Source organism: Panthera leo, chromosome D4 (genome assembly GCF_018350215.1).
Source record: "Panthera leo isolate Ple1 chromosome D4, P.leo_Ple1_pat1.1, whole genome shotgun sequence".
NCBI classification, from domain to species: Eukaryota; Metazoa; Chordata; class Mammalia; order Carnivora; family Felidae; genus Panthera; species Panthera leo.
Genome location: NC_056691.1, coordinates 67,894,867 through 67,912,934, shown reverse-complemented (window position 1 = coordinate 67,912,934; position 18,068 = coordinate 67,894,867). Strand labels below are relative to the sequence as shown.

The following is an 18,068-nucleotide window of genomic DNA, read 5'->3' as shown; positions in this document are numbered from 1 at the left end:
TACCTGAACCAAAATTAAGGGTTAGATGCATAACTGACTGAGCCACCCAGGCACCTGAAGTCATTTCTTTAAAAGAGAGAAAGATAGTTGTATATGTATAAACGTGTGTGTGTGTATCTCCAATATTCTTCTATAAACAGGACATTTCAGTAAAAGTAGGCATTTTTAATTATTTTTATACCACTGAACTATGGCACAGATTACTACGATCCAACGAGACAATGATTTACCTTTGCCCCAAGTCAGCTTTTAAATTAACCACATTTTAAAAAGCCAGGCTGTGAAACGGGCATGCTTATGTTGTTGGACAAACACTGGTTACATCGACTCAGAAAGCAATTTTGTTTTCTTATGACAATAGGCTTAGAATGCTCACGTTTGCAGCTAGATAGCTGCACTTCTCAGAGTTCCTATTAAGAAAATTTCTTTAATTTTCTTTAATGTTTATTTTTGAGAGACAGAGAGAGACAGAGTGCAAGAAGGGAAGAGGCAGAGAGAGGGAGGGAGACGCAGAATCTGAAGCAGGCTCCAGGCTCTGAGCTGTCGGCACAGGGCCTGACACGGGGCCCGAACTCACAAACCGTGAGATCGTGACCTGAGCTGAAATCGGATACTTAACCGACTGAGCCACCCAGGTGGCCCTAGAAAATATCCTTTAATACATAGGGATTTCCAGGAGTATGGAAACAATTAAGTAAACACCAACACAGCTTCTTGATGAATGATCATTCATTAAAATAAATTCTTGAATTTATAAATATTTTAAAGGTTGGAATATATAAGAATTTATAATATAAAAAGCAGCAAAAAATAAAATGCTGGCACTCAGAAAAACAAATAAAAAGGCACAATATAATGTAGATTAAGTTATAATCACAACTGTTAAAAAATCATTATAGAGGTTGAAAGGAAATGTTATCAAATGTTAACAACAGTGGTCTTCAGATAATAAGATTATGGGTGACTGGCTATTTCTTTCATTTCCAAAATTTCTCTAATGAGCATGAGTTTTTCCACATTTATTTTTAAGGTGAAGTTTTAAAACCGGAGGAGAGGAAAGAGAAGGAAGAGGAGGGAAAAAAAGGAGCAGAAAAGACCTCTAGCAATGAAAGTCTTGCAGGCCAGTGGAAACGACCTGTGGACAGATGAGAAGGGAAACCCCTGCCCCTGCTTGTACTGAGCTCAGGCGGTTGCTTCCCGGCCACCTTGAAAATCACTAAGTGGTTTCCCACGTGAAGTGAGCACAGCATCTCCAATTCTGCCTTAAGCCTCTGCTTTACCGCTGATGACTCCCAGAGCATGTACGGCCAAGAAAGCCTTGAAGAGAACTACGGAGAACCTTGAGTGACGCAACGAGCTATAGCCCAAGGCAGAGGAGAAGTTCACAGTCAGATGACCCAAACAAGAACATCAGTCACTTGTCGCCCCAGCTGTTATCCAGGAGTCAGGATAATGGCGGCTTGTGAACAATGGTGTTTATTACTATGATAAATACGAATATATATAATATCAATTACAAAATAATATACACATGTAGATGTTCATATATATTAATGACTGTATTATAACACTATTGCCTTCCTTAGTCCATTTAAAAAATTTTTAATGCAAGCCTGCCACATGAACCTGGTTGGGTAGTTGCAAGTAGGACATCATAAAAAGAGAATTCAAACCCAGATTATCCAATCAGACTATAGGATTTCCACCCTTTAAAATAAAACAATCCATCCAGAATAGACAAGAGGAGTCAAGAGTTCTGGAAAATGTGTTTGGCTTTCTCTAGGTCAAGCCACTCTCAGTGGCTAAAAGCCATGCCATGGGCACCAAGGTTCCAAGGTGTGCAGAGAAACAAATTACACTGTGTCCCCACCCCACTTCCCGCTTTCTGAAGGCTTCCTTCTCGCCAACCAGTGAGTACAGAAGGCCAGTCTGCTTGGTCAGCTCAGTGCCCTGGAGTCAGCAGGCAGCCTCTGGCACTCTTTTCAAGTCCTTCCCACAGGCCAAATCATTTACCCAACTCCCACTGCTTAAAGTGCTTTTGACAAGGAGACCTATGAGAAAAACTCCCCAGGATGGTGTCCCAACTGAATAATTTACAATATACACACATTAGGAAGTAGTGGTTTGAACCCTGAAGCTTCTTACTCCATAGCCTTTAGGAGAATTTTCCTAAAAATATAAAAATACTAACAGACGAACCGAAGTCCATATAGCCAGTCTCCCCATCCCATCCGCAGCCCAGTGGGGCGTAGGGCAGCTGGATGGCCTCAGTGGCTTTACTCCATTAAGCCAGACCAACAGGACCCAACACCAGGAAAGGTGGTCCAAACCTGAGAGGGCCACGGGGTGCTGTGGAGCTGGGCTTCTGCGAGTGACTGACGACACCACAGAGAGGCCCCCAGACCCCACTCCACTGCCTTTCCTGCAGGACACCTCTTTCCTCTCTTGGCTGAGCTCTGATTTGCTACCTGTGGGCATCCTCCATCACATGCAAAAAAGAGAGAACAGCAGCATCTTGTCAGTGATAAGGATGTAGGTTTTTGTTCTGGAGTCAAATTATTAGTGAATGATCTATATGGCCTTGAATAGGTCACTTAATTTTGAGTCTCTGTATCCTCATATGACACGAAGGGTGATAACACCACCTACCCTTTAGGACTGTCATCAGGATTAAATAGTATGATGAATATAGCATGCTTAGTGCAGAGCCTGGCAGGTGAGGGATGCCCGTGAGGCAAGCGCAATGAGATGGAACAACAGAGTTACAGAGACCAACAAAGTTCCTGGACACTCATGACCCACAGTCATTTCTTATCTGATGTACAGCAACATATCAATGGGCATCTCGTGAGAAATCTCACATGTCTTGAGTACTTTGTCCCTCTGAACTTCCTCAAGATTATACTTTTATTTTAGTTGGGAATTATCTTTAGTGGATGTAACAATTCATGCATTTCCATTAGAAGGGCTGGGTGATTTAGAAATTCCTCTAAAAACCAAAACCTGTTAATAGCATTAATCAACTATGACATGGGTGACGTGGGCTTGGTAGCATTTTGGTTTTGGGTGATTCTATAAGTTTTCTTTGTGTTTCTTCATTAGATTAAAATAGAAATGAGCACGCAACCACGTCAAGAAAACCTTCTCATGTGTGGGACAGGAGACTGAATTTCACTCAGGGAAGACCACTGGATTTCCAATTCAGAGAACCTGTGCATCAGGGAGCCTAACTCACCAGCATGAGCTTTGAGTATATGTGTTTTCAGCCGGCTGTTATAGGAGGACTTGAAGGAGCAGAGTTTGCATCGGAATGGTTTATGGTGTCCGTGGTGGGTTTGCATGTGGCGATCCAAACTTGATGTGGCAGAGAAACAGAAGAGAAAGAAAAATGACAGGATTATCAATTACATGTATTTTCTCACTGCCCTTTTCTAGCAATCCCATTTCTAAGGTGTTCAAAGTCATTTTGTTACTTTCCAAGGGCAATGCTTACCCAAAACAACAACAAAAATGGCAAGAGTGGCCGCACCTGTTCCAAAGGGAGGGGAGGCTAAGGGAAGGAAGAGATCAAGAGCCTTTTTGGATTGAGAGACCTGGCAGTGCAAACAGGCCATAGTAAACCCTCATTTTCCCTTCTCTAGAAGCATGTAGAATTGGAAGAGGGCATCCGAAGACAAAAGGTAAAATATGGAGAATTCAAGTTTTCTGCCAAGTCAGTGAGGAGTACCTATCAAATAGTCCTTTAACTTATTTCCAAAAAAAAAAGGAGTTAGAGAAAGTTTGCATTTAAAAAGGACTTTCTTTTTAAACCTCAGTCCTACATCCGTGGGGAACACTCAAGAGGGGAAGGGAAGTGTCAAAGTACTTGAGCTACTTGCAACGGACTGTCATGTTTCCAACGCCTTTGTAAATATGGAGGCAAAGTGCAGGTGTGTTTGAAGAAAGTCATGTGATCCAAAGGCCCAGTCATCCCTTCTGATAAACAAAACCATGTTCACTGTACCTCAGTCTTCCAGAGCAACTTATAAAGAAGTTATTTAATTATAGTGAACTCCCAGTATTTCATAATGATTGCTAAAAAAATAATAAATCTACCAAATGAGGTGTGGGAAGAAGTTCTAATTTGTACCAGTGCCCCAGAGAACTAGGTTCCCTTCTAAATGACTCACATGGGATCGGTGCTGCTTACCATTTAAACACATAATGTTCTCCTGAGCTCCAGAGCAGCACTTTCAATTGCCTCCGGACCTCTCCCTCTGGGTGTCCTTCAGCTTCCTTAAACTCAACTAGCCCTAAACAAAGCCATCGGTTTTTCTCCTCCAAAACTAACGCTCTTCCTCATTTCCTTGCTTCTATAGAGGACACGACCGTTCTCAGTCAACCAGACTGAACCCCTAGGTGCCCTCTGTACTTTACTTTGTCTCTCATCCCTCACTCCCTGCATGAAGGCAATTTGTCCAAGTCATGAAGATCCGACTTCCTTTAACCATTCCCAAAGTCCCATCCGAACTTCTTGGATCAGCTACTATGACTGCCTTCTAATTGCTCTCTCCCGTCTTTTTTTCAACTCAAGAGCATGAGCTATGGAGTCAGGCCGGTTGGGATCAAACCCCAGCTAAGGCTTATAAACCGTGTGGCCTTGGCAAGTTACATAAACCTCCTCACTTTTCTTACCCACAAAATGGAGACGGTCATGGGACGACACCTCGCTAGGCTGATTTAAGAATAAAGTGAGATAATACCTGAAGGCACTTAGCATGCTGCCTGACACACAGGAAGGCTCAGTAAATGTTAGCAATTATGACTTACTCCTTTCAGAGACTTCCTTTTGCCAGTACCATAAATGACAAAGTATTATTTCCACATTCGAAGACTCCAAATATGGTCTCTACTCAAGTATTCAAACTTTATCTTCCATTACTCTTTTACCTAGAACTTACACATTAGTGACATTGGACCGCCAGCTGGGCCCCCACGAGCCTCACACTCTGCTCCACAGCCTTATGCTCTCATCCCTTCCTCCAGGTTGCACATCCCTTCTGAACTCTTCAAGTCCTGTCTTCCTACTTTAAGACTCGACTCAAATGCTCCCTACTCCGTAAAACCTTCCCGATTCTTCCACAGTGGGTGGATCACTTCCCTTCTTTGAAGCTTCATAGCATTTTATTACTGTATTTTTGAAAGATATGGGCCTTATTTTGCTGAGTCATTTGTGAGCTCGCTGGCTTGATTTATAACGCAACTAGACCCTAAATTCCCTTAGCGCACTGACCATGGTCTCTTCATCTTTTGTATTCCCCTTTATATCCACCCTCCCAGCGCCCCCAGCACATTGCTTAGCACAGGGCGTATCCGTGTATGCGCTACGATTTGTTGAGATTCTACGGGGTGTCAGAAAGCAGGCTAGATGCTGCTGAATAAATACTTCTTGAACTCGTGAGAAGTACATAGTGGCTCTGATGACACAGATGAACCATGAGGCTCCGTAGAATAAAGAGCCTGTAACCCCTCCTCCCTCTGTAAAAGCATCGCCTCCTCCTCCCTTTCAACAACTAACTGCACTTTATCTTTTTGAGAAGCAAACAGCCCAACATTTATTTTAATTATCGTAAAAATAAACAGCAGGTCAGTCTCGCAATCGGTCACCGCCATCCAAGACGGTGGGACACATTGTTGCACGTGTACCTCTCTTACACAGTTCAAAGACAAAGGCAACAAACGGTGGCTGCTTCTCAGAACCATCGCTTTTCCCATCACCCCCGAAAGCCTTACACAACACCCCAAATCTACAATTCCAAAGCTGTGATGGGCCTCGGGCAGCTCCTTCTCCTCCTCACTGGCCCTGTCCTTCAAGCATCCCTTTGGCATCAGTAACTTCTTTACTTTTCAAGATCTTTTTCAAGATCAAGCAATGATCCTTTGGTCACATGGGTCGACAGTCCTAATTTTACCTCCTTAGGCCACTCAGTTTCCCAAATGGAACTTTATTTCCTCAACTGATGATTAGTTTCTGGGTGAATGTCTGACAGATACACCAGGACATTTGTCTACTTTCTGGTCTTCCCTCTTGTAAATCATGGCAGTGCCTCCAAAATACTCATTTAAAAAACGCCTGTATTTGCCAGGCGTAGTTAATGTTAGGTAACCTCCTAACTAATGTTAGGTAACCTCCTAACCTCCTCTCAGTCCCATTTGACAGACGAGGTGACTGAGGCTCAAGGGAACGTAACCAACGACACAGCAGGCACAAACCTTGAGCGGGGCTTTCTGACTCCTCCAAGCCTCTCCTGCTCTAGCTTAGCCGAGCACTAGCTGACCGCTACGGCATCTCCTCCCCGTCACCCGCTTGCGACCACTCGATAGCACTTACTTGTGCCTGAAAGCGGAAACAAAGGAGCAATACTGGCAGCTGTACTTGTCCTCGCGGGTAAACATGGCCAGGGCCAGATGGCTCCTCTCATGAGAACGCAGCCCCTGCATGGACATCAGGACTCTGTCACATTGACTACAATGGTATCCCCCCGGCCGGGTTTCATCCTCCAACATTCCATCAAGCAAGCAGTGTTCACCATCCACCCGGTCCACCAGGGCGCCAGTGGCATCTTTGGCTGCTTCCGATCCATCCAGGAACAAGTGGGAGGGGTCTTCGGCCTCCTGCTAAGAGAACCACACACACACACATGCCCCACCAACAAAATAAATATCCAGCATCATCGTCTCCAGCTCTCCTCCTCTCCCTTCATTCTCCCAAACTCCTCAGGACTTCCTGGTAAAGCTTCCTCCCCTGCCTCTCCAGCTCCCCCTAGAGGGAGGGCAAACCCGACTGCCACTCTTCATGCAGTGCTGGTGATCTGAGGACACGGCTGCTACTGCCTGGGAAGCATGAGAGAGGGGCTCTCCCAACTGTGGAGACAGTTCACTCACTTATCTCCCATCTTAAAAAGAACACACTGCAATCCCACTCGAACCGACAGAAGGCAGGGTTAGGGTGATGGCTCAGAGAAAAGAAAGGAAGGAAGAAAGGAGGGGGAAAAAAGCAGAGCAGTCTGGGCATCTAGGAGCCGTGGGCCCCCCCTTAGAAGTGAAGGAAAGGGCAGGATCCTGCCCCTCGCCATCCGTGCTCACCCCCACCCTGCGGAGGAGGGTGACTTCAGCCACTGACTGAAGGCTGCTGTCTGATCCACCGAAAAAATTAAGGAGCAGCCTGGTTCGAAGTCACTCATGTTTGGAGGTGACTCCGTGGGTTACTGATTACACACGAAGAGCTGCTCTGTCTCCCTCGAGTGAGTCCAGGAAACAAGCCTGGAACACACCGAGGTGGCGTGGAAGAAGCGGACCGCCGTCGCCCCTGGGCGCCACCGTTCTGCGGACAGCCAGCGGGCTTCAGTCTTCAGTGAAGAAAAGCAGAGACTTTATACGTCCATGCTACGTGGGCAAAATAGGACACAAGATCAAGAAGGGCAGATTTCACGTATCTAGAGAGAAAGAGCAGAGTCCTGAACTCACTAACTTCTCTGCTCAAAAATACGCGCTTCGCCACGTCCCGGAAGGCAGGGGTGGCGGCATGGCTCCCGAAACGGGGGCTGCTATTTAGGATTACAATGTTCAAAACGGGCGGCCTAGTGAAGGTCAGGGGGAGCAGGGGAGGCACTGGTCAGCGACAAACCGGGAAAGGGAACGAAGGAGACAAATCGGGTCAAGGGGTTCTCGGGGCCTGCTGTGACTGGGGGGGCTTTTGGTTTTAGACTTCACGTTTCTTACACTCCTCAGAGGACCCAGGGTAAGAAGTAAAGGATTCTCCTGGGCTCTCTGCACCGTCAGCCAGATGAGAACAGTTAAGAAGTCACGCAGTGGGAGGAGCAGAAGATGATGGGAACAGGACCCACTTGATTCCTTTCAAGAGCTCGGGCAACTCGGAAGAGCAAACACCTAATGGCACTAAATGCAGAACAGAAGGGCGACCCAAAGCCTCCTGTACCGAGAGGCCCGGATCTTCCGTTTCCACCAAACTATCCGCGTGGAAGGGAACCAGATCGAAACGCGACCAGGTCGAGACACGTAAGATGAAGAAGGTCCAACCTGCAAAAGAATCAAAACAAGCCAGACCGATCCAAGCACAGCTCAGGAATGCCCACATTCTGGGCCGCCCTTTCCTGAGCTGCTTTGAGCAACGGGGTTAATAAGTAACTCGAATGGCTCACACACAAGAGTGCTCATCCAGACCCCCCCGCCCCAGTTCTCACCTTCACGGCGGCGGACACGGCCGGGACACTGCCGTACTGGACGTGTTTCCGGAGATGATTGCAGATGGCTCGGAGCGTCGGGTGCACTTCCACACAGAATTTACACTTGTAGCCCACCACCTTCCTCTCCTTGATCTTTGGCACCTCTTCTAAGTGACCAAAAGGCTGGTAAAATACAGTGGTAGCCATCAGTACTCCGAGCCCTCCCTCAAATGCCGGCATTTATTCTCGTAGCGTACTAGCAGATTTTATTTCAAAGCGGATTAGCAGGTTAAAAACCAAGGGAGAAATATGTGAGTATTTTTACATAACGAATTCGTCAGAGTCGTGGCACACTGCCTACTATGCAAAGTCTCCGGAACCCAAATATGTTACAGCTTGTGAGTAGAGAAGATTTCTGTGGAGAAGCCTCATCGTCACTGCCACCAGGTTATCTGCTTTTGAGACCAATTTCAACTACGCAGGTGAGACGTTGCACAGCTGCGCCATTAGTGAACTTCTTGACCAAGACAAACAAACAAACAAAAATCTACTCCTGGAGATGTTAGGTTCATGTAGCCGACACTGCAGACCAAAACATGGCTGAGAGGTGCTAGTGACACCAAGAGACGGGCCCACAGCTGCCTTAGAGAGCGAGCGTTGTCGTGTAACTAGGCCTCAGATAAGGCTACTTGGCAGAAGGAAATACAGAGAAACCACCCCGACCCTCCCCTGGGGAGCCTCGGGAGGGGGGAGCAGGGAGGGGAACAGGCCGTGGGGAAGGGTGAGCACAGAATGGGGGATAATCAGGCTCGAAACGTTTAATTGACTTATTGAGCTCTCTGGCAAGCTAAGTCACTAGGAAGCCTGTAGCAGTCTGGCTGGCAACGAAGAAGTGCATGTGGGCACCAGTGATGAGAGGCCTCCTGGGGGAAGGGAAATCAAAACATATCCTTACCCTCTCTTGTTTGAAATCTGCAAAAGCACCATCTGCATATTTCTGCTTGCTCAAAAGCTGTTTCCTCCTCTCCTGACGTTTGGCACGCTTCTGGAATTCCTCATTGTGAATGTTCAAGTGTGAGGTCAGCTCCGCTGTGCTTTGCAGTTTGCTATCACAGTGCTTACACTGGTAGGCGGGGCTCTGCAAGCGGGGGCCGCTGCCCAGAATGACGAAGTCCCTCTTCAGGTCCCGACTGTGGTGGTCAGTGTAATGCATACACAGCAGCTCCGCCGTGCTGAAAGACAGCTTGAAGCACTTGACGCAGCGGAACGGGAGCCACTCGATCTCCTGGGCCTCGCCTCCCTCCACCTCGGCTTTCTCGAAGCTGCCTCTCTCCTCCTCTTCCATCAGCAGCGGCTTCTCGTGCTCGTCGGCGTAGACGGCGGTGAAGTAGCCGCCCAGCTTGCTGGCGTGCTGCTTCTTGGGGAACACCCCCGGGTGGCGCTTCATGTAATGGGACACGATGCCCTTCTTGCTGAAGGACTGGAAGGAGCACAGGGAGCACTTCTTCTTCTCCACGGCCCGCCGGAGCTCCTCGCTGAGCTGCGGGGAGTCGTCCTTGGGCGGGGACGGGATGATCACCTTGTTGGGCTTGTCGCTGATGGTCCTGGAGGCCGCCAGGCAGTGCGTGTAATAGGCGTCGATGTCGTGGCGCTTCTGGTAGTGGGCCGCCAGCCCTTTGCGGATGGGGTTGGTGTAGGCGCACAGGGCGCACTTGAAGAGGTTGTTCTTGCCCTCGGGCTGGGCTCGCACGTTGTTGTGCTTGATGCGGTAGTGCCTGGCGATGCCCTTCCTCGTGGAGCAGAAGTACTTGCACAGCTGGCAGCGGAACACCGTGTGGGAGACCAGGTGCGAGGTAGAGAAGTGAGACGTGGACACGGGCTCCTCTCCCACCTCCTCCTCGGTGACGGACACCTGGGAGGGGCTCACCTCAGTGGTCATCTCGGGCTCGAGGGAGACTGGCAGCTTCGGGGGCGACTGGGAAAACACATCAAATTCAGGCTGATTGTGATACTTCTCGTAGTGGATTTTGAGCTTCTCCAAGGTGCCGTGCGTGTACGGACACAGTTTGCAGCGGTAGGCGCCGTAGCCTTGCTTGAAGATCCTGCTCGTCTCCTCCACGTCGTTCTGGGCGATGTCGGCGGACTGCTCCACGTCGTGCACGAAGTCCTCGGCGGTCACCTTGATGGCCGGGTGTCGCTTCTGGTAATGGGTCAGGACGCCGTGGATGCGGGTGTTGATGTACGGGCAATGCCTGCATTTGTAGACGGCGCCCGGGTTGATGTCGATGTCCTGGGCGAAGTCGGCAGCCTTCACCTTCATGCCAGGGTGCTTCTTCCCATAGTGGGTGAGGAGGCCGTGCAGGTTGTTATACTCGGACTGGCACACGGTGCACTGGTATGGGGTGGACGATATGGCGGGGTTGGCGGAGGCCAGCTGGATGCTTTTCTCGGGGGAAAGCCGGGCGTCCTCCGGGCATTCGGCGTCCTGCTCGGGGAGCGGAGCGGGCATACTGTTGTCACAATTCAAGGGGCCCACCAGCTCTTCGGACGGAGGGATGACATTCTCGACGGCGTCTTTCTCCTTGATGATATCCAGCAGCACCGACTCGTCACCGTTCATGGCCCAGGGATGGAATGCTTGGTAGTGATTGGTGATGTCCCAGATGGACATGGCCTCGAAAACACAGTCTCGGCATCTGTACGTTTTGGCTTCGGCGGGCATGGTGAGAGAGGGAGGGGATGGGTCAGGCCCAGCCCAGAGTTTGGTAGCCATGTAAGTATAGTCAACATAGTGCTCCGGATGCCTCCTCTGGTAATGTAGGAGCAAACCGCTGGGCTCTGTGTGGGAGTAGATGCACCACTCGCAGTGGTAGCCAGCTTCTATCGAGCCGTCTAGAAATGCCCACCGCATGATGGACGTGACTGTGGCCTTCAGGGCAGGGTGGTCTTTCTTGATATGCTTCCTCAGTGCATAGAAGTAGGGGGAGGTATACGAGCACTGCCTACACTTGAGCGCTCGCAGTTTGGTTTTGTCCCGCTCCACGGCAGAGGGGGCGACAAGCACACAGCTGGCAGGCTTCTTCTGGTTGCGGTCACAGAGGCTTCGGATGGTGGCCGTGTGTTGCCGGATCACGTCCGCGTTGGCCTTGAAGTCTCGGTGCTTCTTCTGATAGTGAATGAGTACACCTTTGACCGTCCGGTTCCCGTAATCACAGTGCTGGCAAAAGAACATCTCATTCTCCACAGGAGGGCCGTCTCTCTCAGAGCTGCTTCGGTTCAGCTGTTGCATGGGGGCGGGTGGCCGGGGGGAGCCTTGGGGCCCCTCGGACCCTCTCATCATTGCAGCTGTGGGAGGAGCCTGTCTGATATATTTGGCAGTAACCTTTATTTCTGGGTGTCTTTTCTGGTAGTGGACAAGCACTCCCACAACTGACCGATTGCTGTAGGAACAGTGTTTGCAGTAGTAAAGCTCAGTACTGAGGTCTGGTGGCGGGGGTTGTGGGGGGGGTGGGGAACCCATGTTGGACATTTTGGGAGACATTGGAGCACCCACCTCAAATGATAATTGAGAAAGGGCAGAGCCCCTGTCCACAGACACCATTCGCATGGTTTTCTGGATCCTAAAGTAGGAAGCCTTTTCTTCAGGGTGTTTCTTCTGATAATGAACCAAGACAGAATGCATGTTGGGGCTTGCGAACGAGCAAACGTCACAATCGTAAACGACAACAGTGTTAACTGAGGGGTCCTTCTGATTTTCACATTCTGGAGTAAAGGTCTTTGAAGGAGTGCTTTTATTAAATGTAGCTGGCAGACCGCCACCGCGAGCCACGGGAGTGGAAGTCGCCATGCTCTTGGGGGCCGAATTCAGAATCTCCCTCAGCGTCTGGGATTCCGTACTCAGCCCTTCCTGCTGCTCCACGACGTAGCTGGAAAATATCATCGCGTTGTTAATCTTCACCGTGGGATGCATTCTTTGGTAATGTGGCATCAGGCTTCGGACATTCGGGCTCGTGTAGGAACAAAACCGACACCGGTAGATCAGGTCCGAATGGTCGAAGTTGAGTACATTCATGGCTTCTGGGTGGTGTTCGCCGTAGTGCTGCTGCAGGTCTTCAAAGTTGGTGTAATCGATGTAGCATTCCAGGCACCTGTACACTGCACTGTGATCGTTGGGGTCCAAGATGTACCTAAAGCTGAATTTAATGTACGGGTGCATTCGTTGGTAGTGGGTGCTGACGCTCCGGGCAGATTTGTTGTTAAAGTCACAGTGTTTGCAATAGTAAAGCCTTCCGGAGTCACCAAAGTCTGTGTTCTCGCTATTGTGCTCGGTTCCGTAGATAGGAGTCTGGGTGTTCAGCAGAGCGGTGTTGGCAACCTGGTGATCTTTCATGTTTGCTGAGGAGCCGTAATAATCCTCTTCGTCTTCAGACAGGGTGAGCTCAATCTCCGCGCCGTTGGTGGCGTTGTAATCATGGGTGACGCTTCTGAAGTTGGGCTCCTTCTGGGGCTCCCCGGCATCTCTCGCCCAGATCTGCTGGGCCGAAAAGGAAGTGGCCACCTCCAGGACTGGCTCCGTCGGCTCTTCCTCCCTGTCCAACTCCACCTCTATCTCCACTTCGTTGTCGTCCTCTTCCTCCTCGTCGTCCTCCACGTTGATCACCGCGTCCTCCTGCTGCTTCGTTTGGTTAATTTTGCTCTGCAGGTTGCTGGCTATCTCGTCAATCCTAGTTCTCTTCTTCACGGGCGATAAGTCGAGGGGAAAGTCATTGGCGAGCTTCCGGGAGGCCTTAGCTACAAAATTGTTCTTGGAGGACAACCCAAGAATTGAGGTCTGGCTTTTCTTCACAGTGTTGCTGGAAGAGGGGTGGCTGTCTGTCTCGCTTTCCAGTGGCAGGCTTGAGGGCTGCCCCTCGAATTTTGGCAAGTTGTCGCAGAACGAGTGTTTGTGCTGCTGATGGACTCGCAGCCCTTTCAGAGTCGTGGTGGAGTAACTACACATGGTGCACTTGTAAGGGTGCAGGGGCGGGGCTGGCACGGGAGGCTGCGGCTGCTGCGTCGGTGCGGGCTGGGGCTGCGGCTGCGCCGGTACCTGGTGCGGCGGCTGTAGCTGCGGTGGCTGCGGCTGGGACGGAGGCGGCGGTGGCGGCGGCGGCGGCGGCGGTGGCTGTTGCTGCTGCAAGGGATCCAGCAGGACTCCCGACTTCCTCCCGTTGATGCTCGAGCCCTCGTAAGACACCACACCTTCATTCAGCGAAGAAGAAATGCTCTCACTCTGGGAATTCACGGCATCCCAATCTGACGCTGTACCCGTGTGACACTGTTTGTGAGCGCCGAGTTTTAACGAGCTCTTGCAAGTAAACGGACACTCGTCACATTTATAGACGGCAGTCTTTCCGGACAAGTGGATGTTTTCTATGTGACGGGAGATGCTGCGTCGATGCATAGTGAGGAAAGGACAAAAGGGGCACTGGAACCTATTCATGAACCTTCGGAACGGAATCCCCTTGGTCTCCAACAATTTGTTGCCATCTGAGCCCATCAGCTGCTCCGCAGACATGCCGGAAGTCTGGTGATCCATGGCATTTAAGCCATTCTCGCTGTCTATTTCGTTCAACTCCTCATCAGAACTGGAGTCATTCAGCATGCTGTTAGTTTCCAGGTCGGCAGAGGAGTTGGTCATGTCAGCCATCCCGTAACGCGATCTCTCCGCCAAGTTAACCAGGCCAGAGTTGTGAGGGGACTTCGGCTTCATCTGCGGGTAAGACACGGGTGAAAACTTGGAAGCGGACGAGGAATTGGGTCTCATGATGGAGTTACTGATGGAGCTGCGGAAGTTGGAGACGTTAGCGCTGGGCATCTCCCGGCTGGCAGCATTCATGGACAGATAGGTGGAATTGGAAGTGGGGCTGGGGGCGCTTTTGTTCTGCACTTCGGGGAGGTTCGTCCCTTCTTGCTGCTGTCTGAGGCTGGAGAGGATCTTGACCATACTGCGATGCTTCTTCATCATGTGGTCGCACCAGCGTTCCCGGCGGGGGGTCTGGTAGCTGCACCACTCACAGCAAAAGTTGCCTCGAGACTTGGTCAAAGGCTTGACCATAGACTCCAAGATGCTGCGCTCCACGACCTCTGCCGGCAGTTCTTTGCAGGGGTCCTGCAGAGACACGGGTGGGACCACGGGGTCTGGCATTGGAGCAGGGGCAGGGAGGGGAGCCGTGGTCTCCTTCAAGTTGTTTTTGTGATACATTTTTTGATGCTTAATGATTCTTGCCCTCCTCGGTGACTTGTATGTGCAAAACTGGCAAGAGAAGACCTTTCCAAATCCCTCGTGCATCATGATATTATAATTTAAGGATCCGGGAACAGGGGGTCCCGCCGAACTCCCTTCAGCTTGAGCTCCGTGGACCTTCCTTGTGTGTTCGATGAGGAGGTTTTTTGACCTGAAGTAGCGGACGCAGAACTTGCATTGAAAAAACTTGTTTGTTGGTTTGGGATTAGGGGCAATATGCTGACCGTAATATCCTGGACTGTGGCCATAGTAGCTTCCGGTCCCCAGTGCGGTTGCATTTTGACCTAGAGAGAAAGCAGAAGGTAAATGAGAACAGAAAAGCAAACGAAAGAGAATTAAGAAATTCCATCATGCAAATCAATTTTTCTTTTCAGTTATTCTTCATCAATAAACATCACATTCAAAAGGCCTAACGTCTCGAGATGAGGCCCTGAAGAGTATTAACGAAGCACTGATGAACTAGACATATTGCTTCTCGCAGGTGAAGATACAGCGTTTGGCTTTAGGAACAATACTCACCTCATGGCCATTAATGTTCCCTATAGCTATAAAAACACAAGTTCCACACGCTGCGATATTCATTCTAGAATTTTACCAGACACTCTCTTGTCCTCCAAATCGAAAGGGAACTGAGAAACATAAAGAAGCTGAAAGGGCAATAACCTAGGATGCTCCAGAAGAGAAACATGATGCCCAGACCACAAAAATGGCTCCCAAGGAGCAATAAACTTTGACAAAGCCACACATATCAAGAACCATGGCTACAGGCTAAAAGTAGATGAGCACCATGAAATAAATCGGATATGCCGAGATTCTTCAAGATTTACCTGATAAATCCTCTGCGATCGCAAATTCGTCCTTTATAGAGGAATACTCCACCTCTGTCTGATTACTGGCATTCATGGACCCGGATCGTGGCTCGTTAGCATTGTCTTCAGCAACATCAGTTGGCTGCAGAAATGCCGTGTGGACATCCTGAATGTGCGCCTTGAGATCTTCATAAGACGGGGCTCTGAAGTCACAGCCATCGCACTGAAGCACCTCCATGATCTGGGCCTACCTTCTCACATTAGGAACCTGTGACAGAAGTCAGAACAAAGCCTCTTAAGAAATGCACTAACTGCATATCCCAAGTTGATGGGGCTACAAGTCCATTAACGGAAAAAATTCTAACATCGGCAGATTTCCGTTACTGAACTCTGCCAGTTGGAACATTGGCCAAAGACACGCAACCAGAGATAATAGGGACAATGTCCTTGACTCTGTAACTTCAAAGAAGGGGGGAAAGCCCAAATAAACATTTTCCAGTTTGATATAATAAACGTATCTTGAAATGCCATTTGTCAAGGAAACCCTTAAAAGTCTAACCATTTCAGTAGTTTCTGAATTTCTTGACTGAATTCAAATTTCTTGGTAAGTCAATACTGACTTTGATTCTGGCTTGGACCCATTTTTCTTTTGAACTAGACCCTTCTCAGAAGTAAAGAGGATTGTCTGTACAGAAGAAAGGACAAATTTCAATCTTCATTAGCTGTTTTTAATTTTTTTTTTTTTTTAACATTTATTTATTTTTGAGACAGAGAGAGACAGAGCATGAACGGGGGAGGGTCAGAGAGAGGGAGACACAGAATCGGAAGCAGGCTCCAGGCTCTGAGCTGTCAGCACAGAGCCCGACACGGGGCTCGAACCCACGGACCGTGAGATCACGACCTGAGCCGAAGTCAGCTGCTTAACCGACTGAGCCACCCAAGCGCCCCTCAATCTTCATTAGCTGTTTTAATATTCTAACACATTTCACCACCAAATGGTGAAACAGTATTGAAGTCTTGGAGTGGTGGTAGAGAGAGCTTTTATTATACCTTTTATCATTTGAATACCTTAACTGATATTGGGGTACACCTCTTTCCTCCTTTCCCCAAACAGTTTAGTCGTGTGTGTGTGTGTTTCATAAGCTAAATGGTTATTTTGCTTTTTACTACCTACCAATTATAACCTAACAGCTTCTCCAATCTAATTAGGTCATAAAGTATTTCTCATGAGATTCTCAAACAACCAACTTTATATGACAATCCAGTTTCTAGTTTAAAGTCGCACCTTGGTACCTCGATTTACATTAAGGTAACAGACACAGTTTTGAAGAGGGGCTTCTAAGTCATGACTTTCTCTTTCCCACTTCTCTCCTTCACAAACATGAAGCGTATGCTTGAACGCAAAAAACTGTGAACCTGATGTAGAGTCAAGCAAAACTTGCCCGGCTCCCTTCATTCTGGTATTCACTGTGTGACTGAAAGACATAGATGGCTTCACATTAATTCAATGGAAAGGCTCACCATTAAGAAGTTAAAAATGTATTAGAAGGTGCAGTTTGCCCTATCTTAATATATACCTTGAGTTGAGATACCCGGTTATTATCTTAATCGGTGAGTTAACTTCATTGGGCTCACCGCAAACTCTACTGAATCACCGTAATCTAGAACCAGATGTCCAAGAACTAAAGCTGTAGCCAAATCTCTCTATACTTTTATTGTACAGCAAGCTTCTATACTTTTCTGGCAAAAGGTAAATTGTTTCTGCAGGGGGAACAAAGTCTAGTGATATGTCAACGTGGAGAAAGGAGCCATTGCGGGCGGATTTTCTATGAAAGAATGCTCCTGCTGATAGCCTGCTAAAATAACTTCTGGCAAGTCGAGCTCTGGACAGACTGAGCTTGCAGAGTGAGACACAGATATTTACCTCCTCTTCTTTCACCCAGCAATTTATCCTTTTTCAATAAACACTGAACTGTGCACCAGAGTCTTTTCAGCTAACTAAGTCTCAATATTCCAGATACACAAGCTTTTATGCCTAAGCACCAACCCAAATTGTGTGGAAGAGGTTGCTATCAGCTCTGGATCAAATTACAGCAGTCACTGAGGCCCCACCCCACTTCTCCTTTCGCACAGTCCATTAGACCTGAAAACAAATTTTTCCATGGTGCAGACGACTCCTGCATTTAGAACACTTCACAGAAAAAAGCAGATCATCCAGTGTGCACTCCCCATCCCCCAAGCCTAGCCCTTTCATCTCAGCCAAACAAGCCACAGCTCTGCTGAATGTGTTTATCACACTTTCAAGAGATATGAGCTCCTGCGTCACTGAAGCTCTAAGACTCACTAAGCTGCCCTAGTCCTCTGAGCTTTAAGGAGCAGCCATTTTAGCTCAGAGCTTCTCCTCCGTGCACAACATGGCTTCTCTGGGATTCTGCTAGGCTGACAATCAGAAATGAGCAGTAGAAGAACAGGCTGGGCTCCTCCTATGCTCTTCTCCTCCCAACAAAGAATGAACTGTTTTCATTGCTTTCCGAAAGGCAGCACCTTTCTCCTCCTCAAATGTCATTCACCAAGATCTCGGAAGGTTCTTTTATCCCATGATTGATAAGCTTGTTCGTTAGTCCCAGCAGAGCACTGGTAATTGCAGGACGATATCCTGGACCAGACCCTGTTCCACAGGAGGATTTGGGGGTGGGTTGGGGGGACCTCCAGAATGCCTTGGCTTCTTGGGAGTCGTCCTTCCACACA

General features: G+C 48.7%; 1 protein-coding gene across 9 annotated transcripts in view; it reads right to left on the bottom strand.

Moving 5' to 3' along the window:
- ZNF462 (zinc finger protein 462) overlaps nucleotides 1–18,068 on the bottom strand; it is a 144,581-nt gene that overhangs the window by 63,272 nt on the left and 63,241 nt on the right. For 4 of the 9 annotated variants that reach the window (XM_042912427.1, XM_042912428.1, XM_042912426.1 and 1 more), the window contains exons 2-6: nucleotides 15,339–15,588; nucleotides 9,181–14,795; nucleotides 8,244–8,408; nucleotides 6,371–6,474; nucleotides 3,236–3,354 (exon numbers count right to left, since the gene is read on the bottom strand). In XM_042912427.1, coding sequence (XP_042768361.1) covers nucleotides 3,236–3,354; nucleotides 6,371–6,474; nucleotides 8,244–8,408; nucleotides 9,181–14,795; nucleotides 15,339–15,558 — 6,223 coding nt within the window. In that variant the 5' untranslated portion in view covers nucleotides 15,559–15,588. Of the gene's footprint in view, nucleotides 1–3,235; nucleotides 3,355–6,370; nucleotides 6,658–7,978; nucleotides 8,080–8,243; nucleotides 8,409–9,180; nucleotides 14,796–15,338; nucleotides 15,844–18,068 lie in introns of those variants that run through there. The other 5 variants (XR_006195776.1, XM_042912430.1, XM_042912433.1 and 2 more) reach the window with 4 other exon arrangements.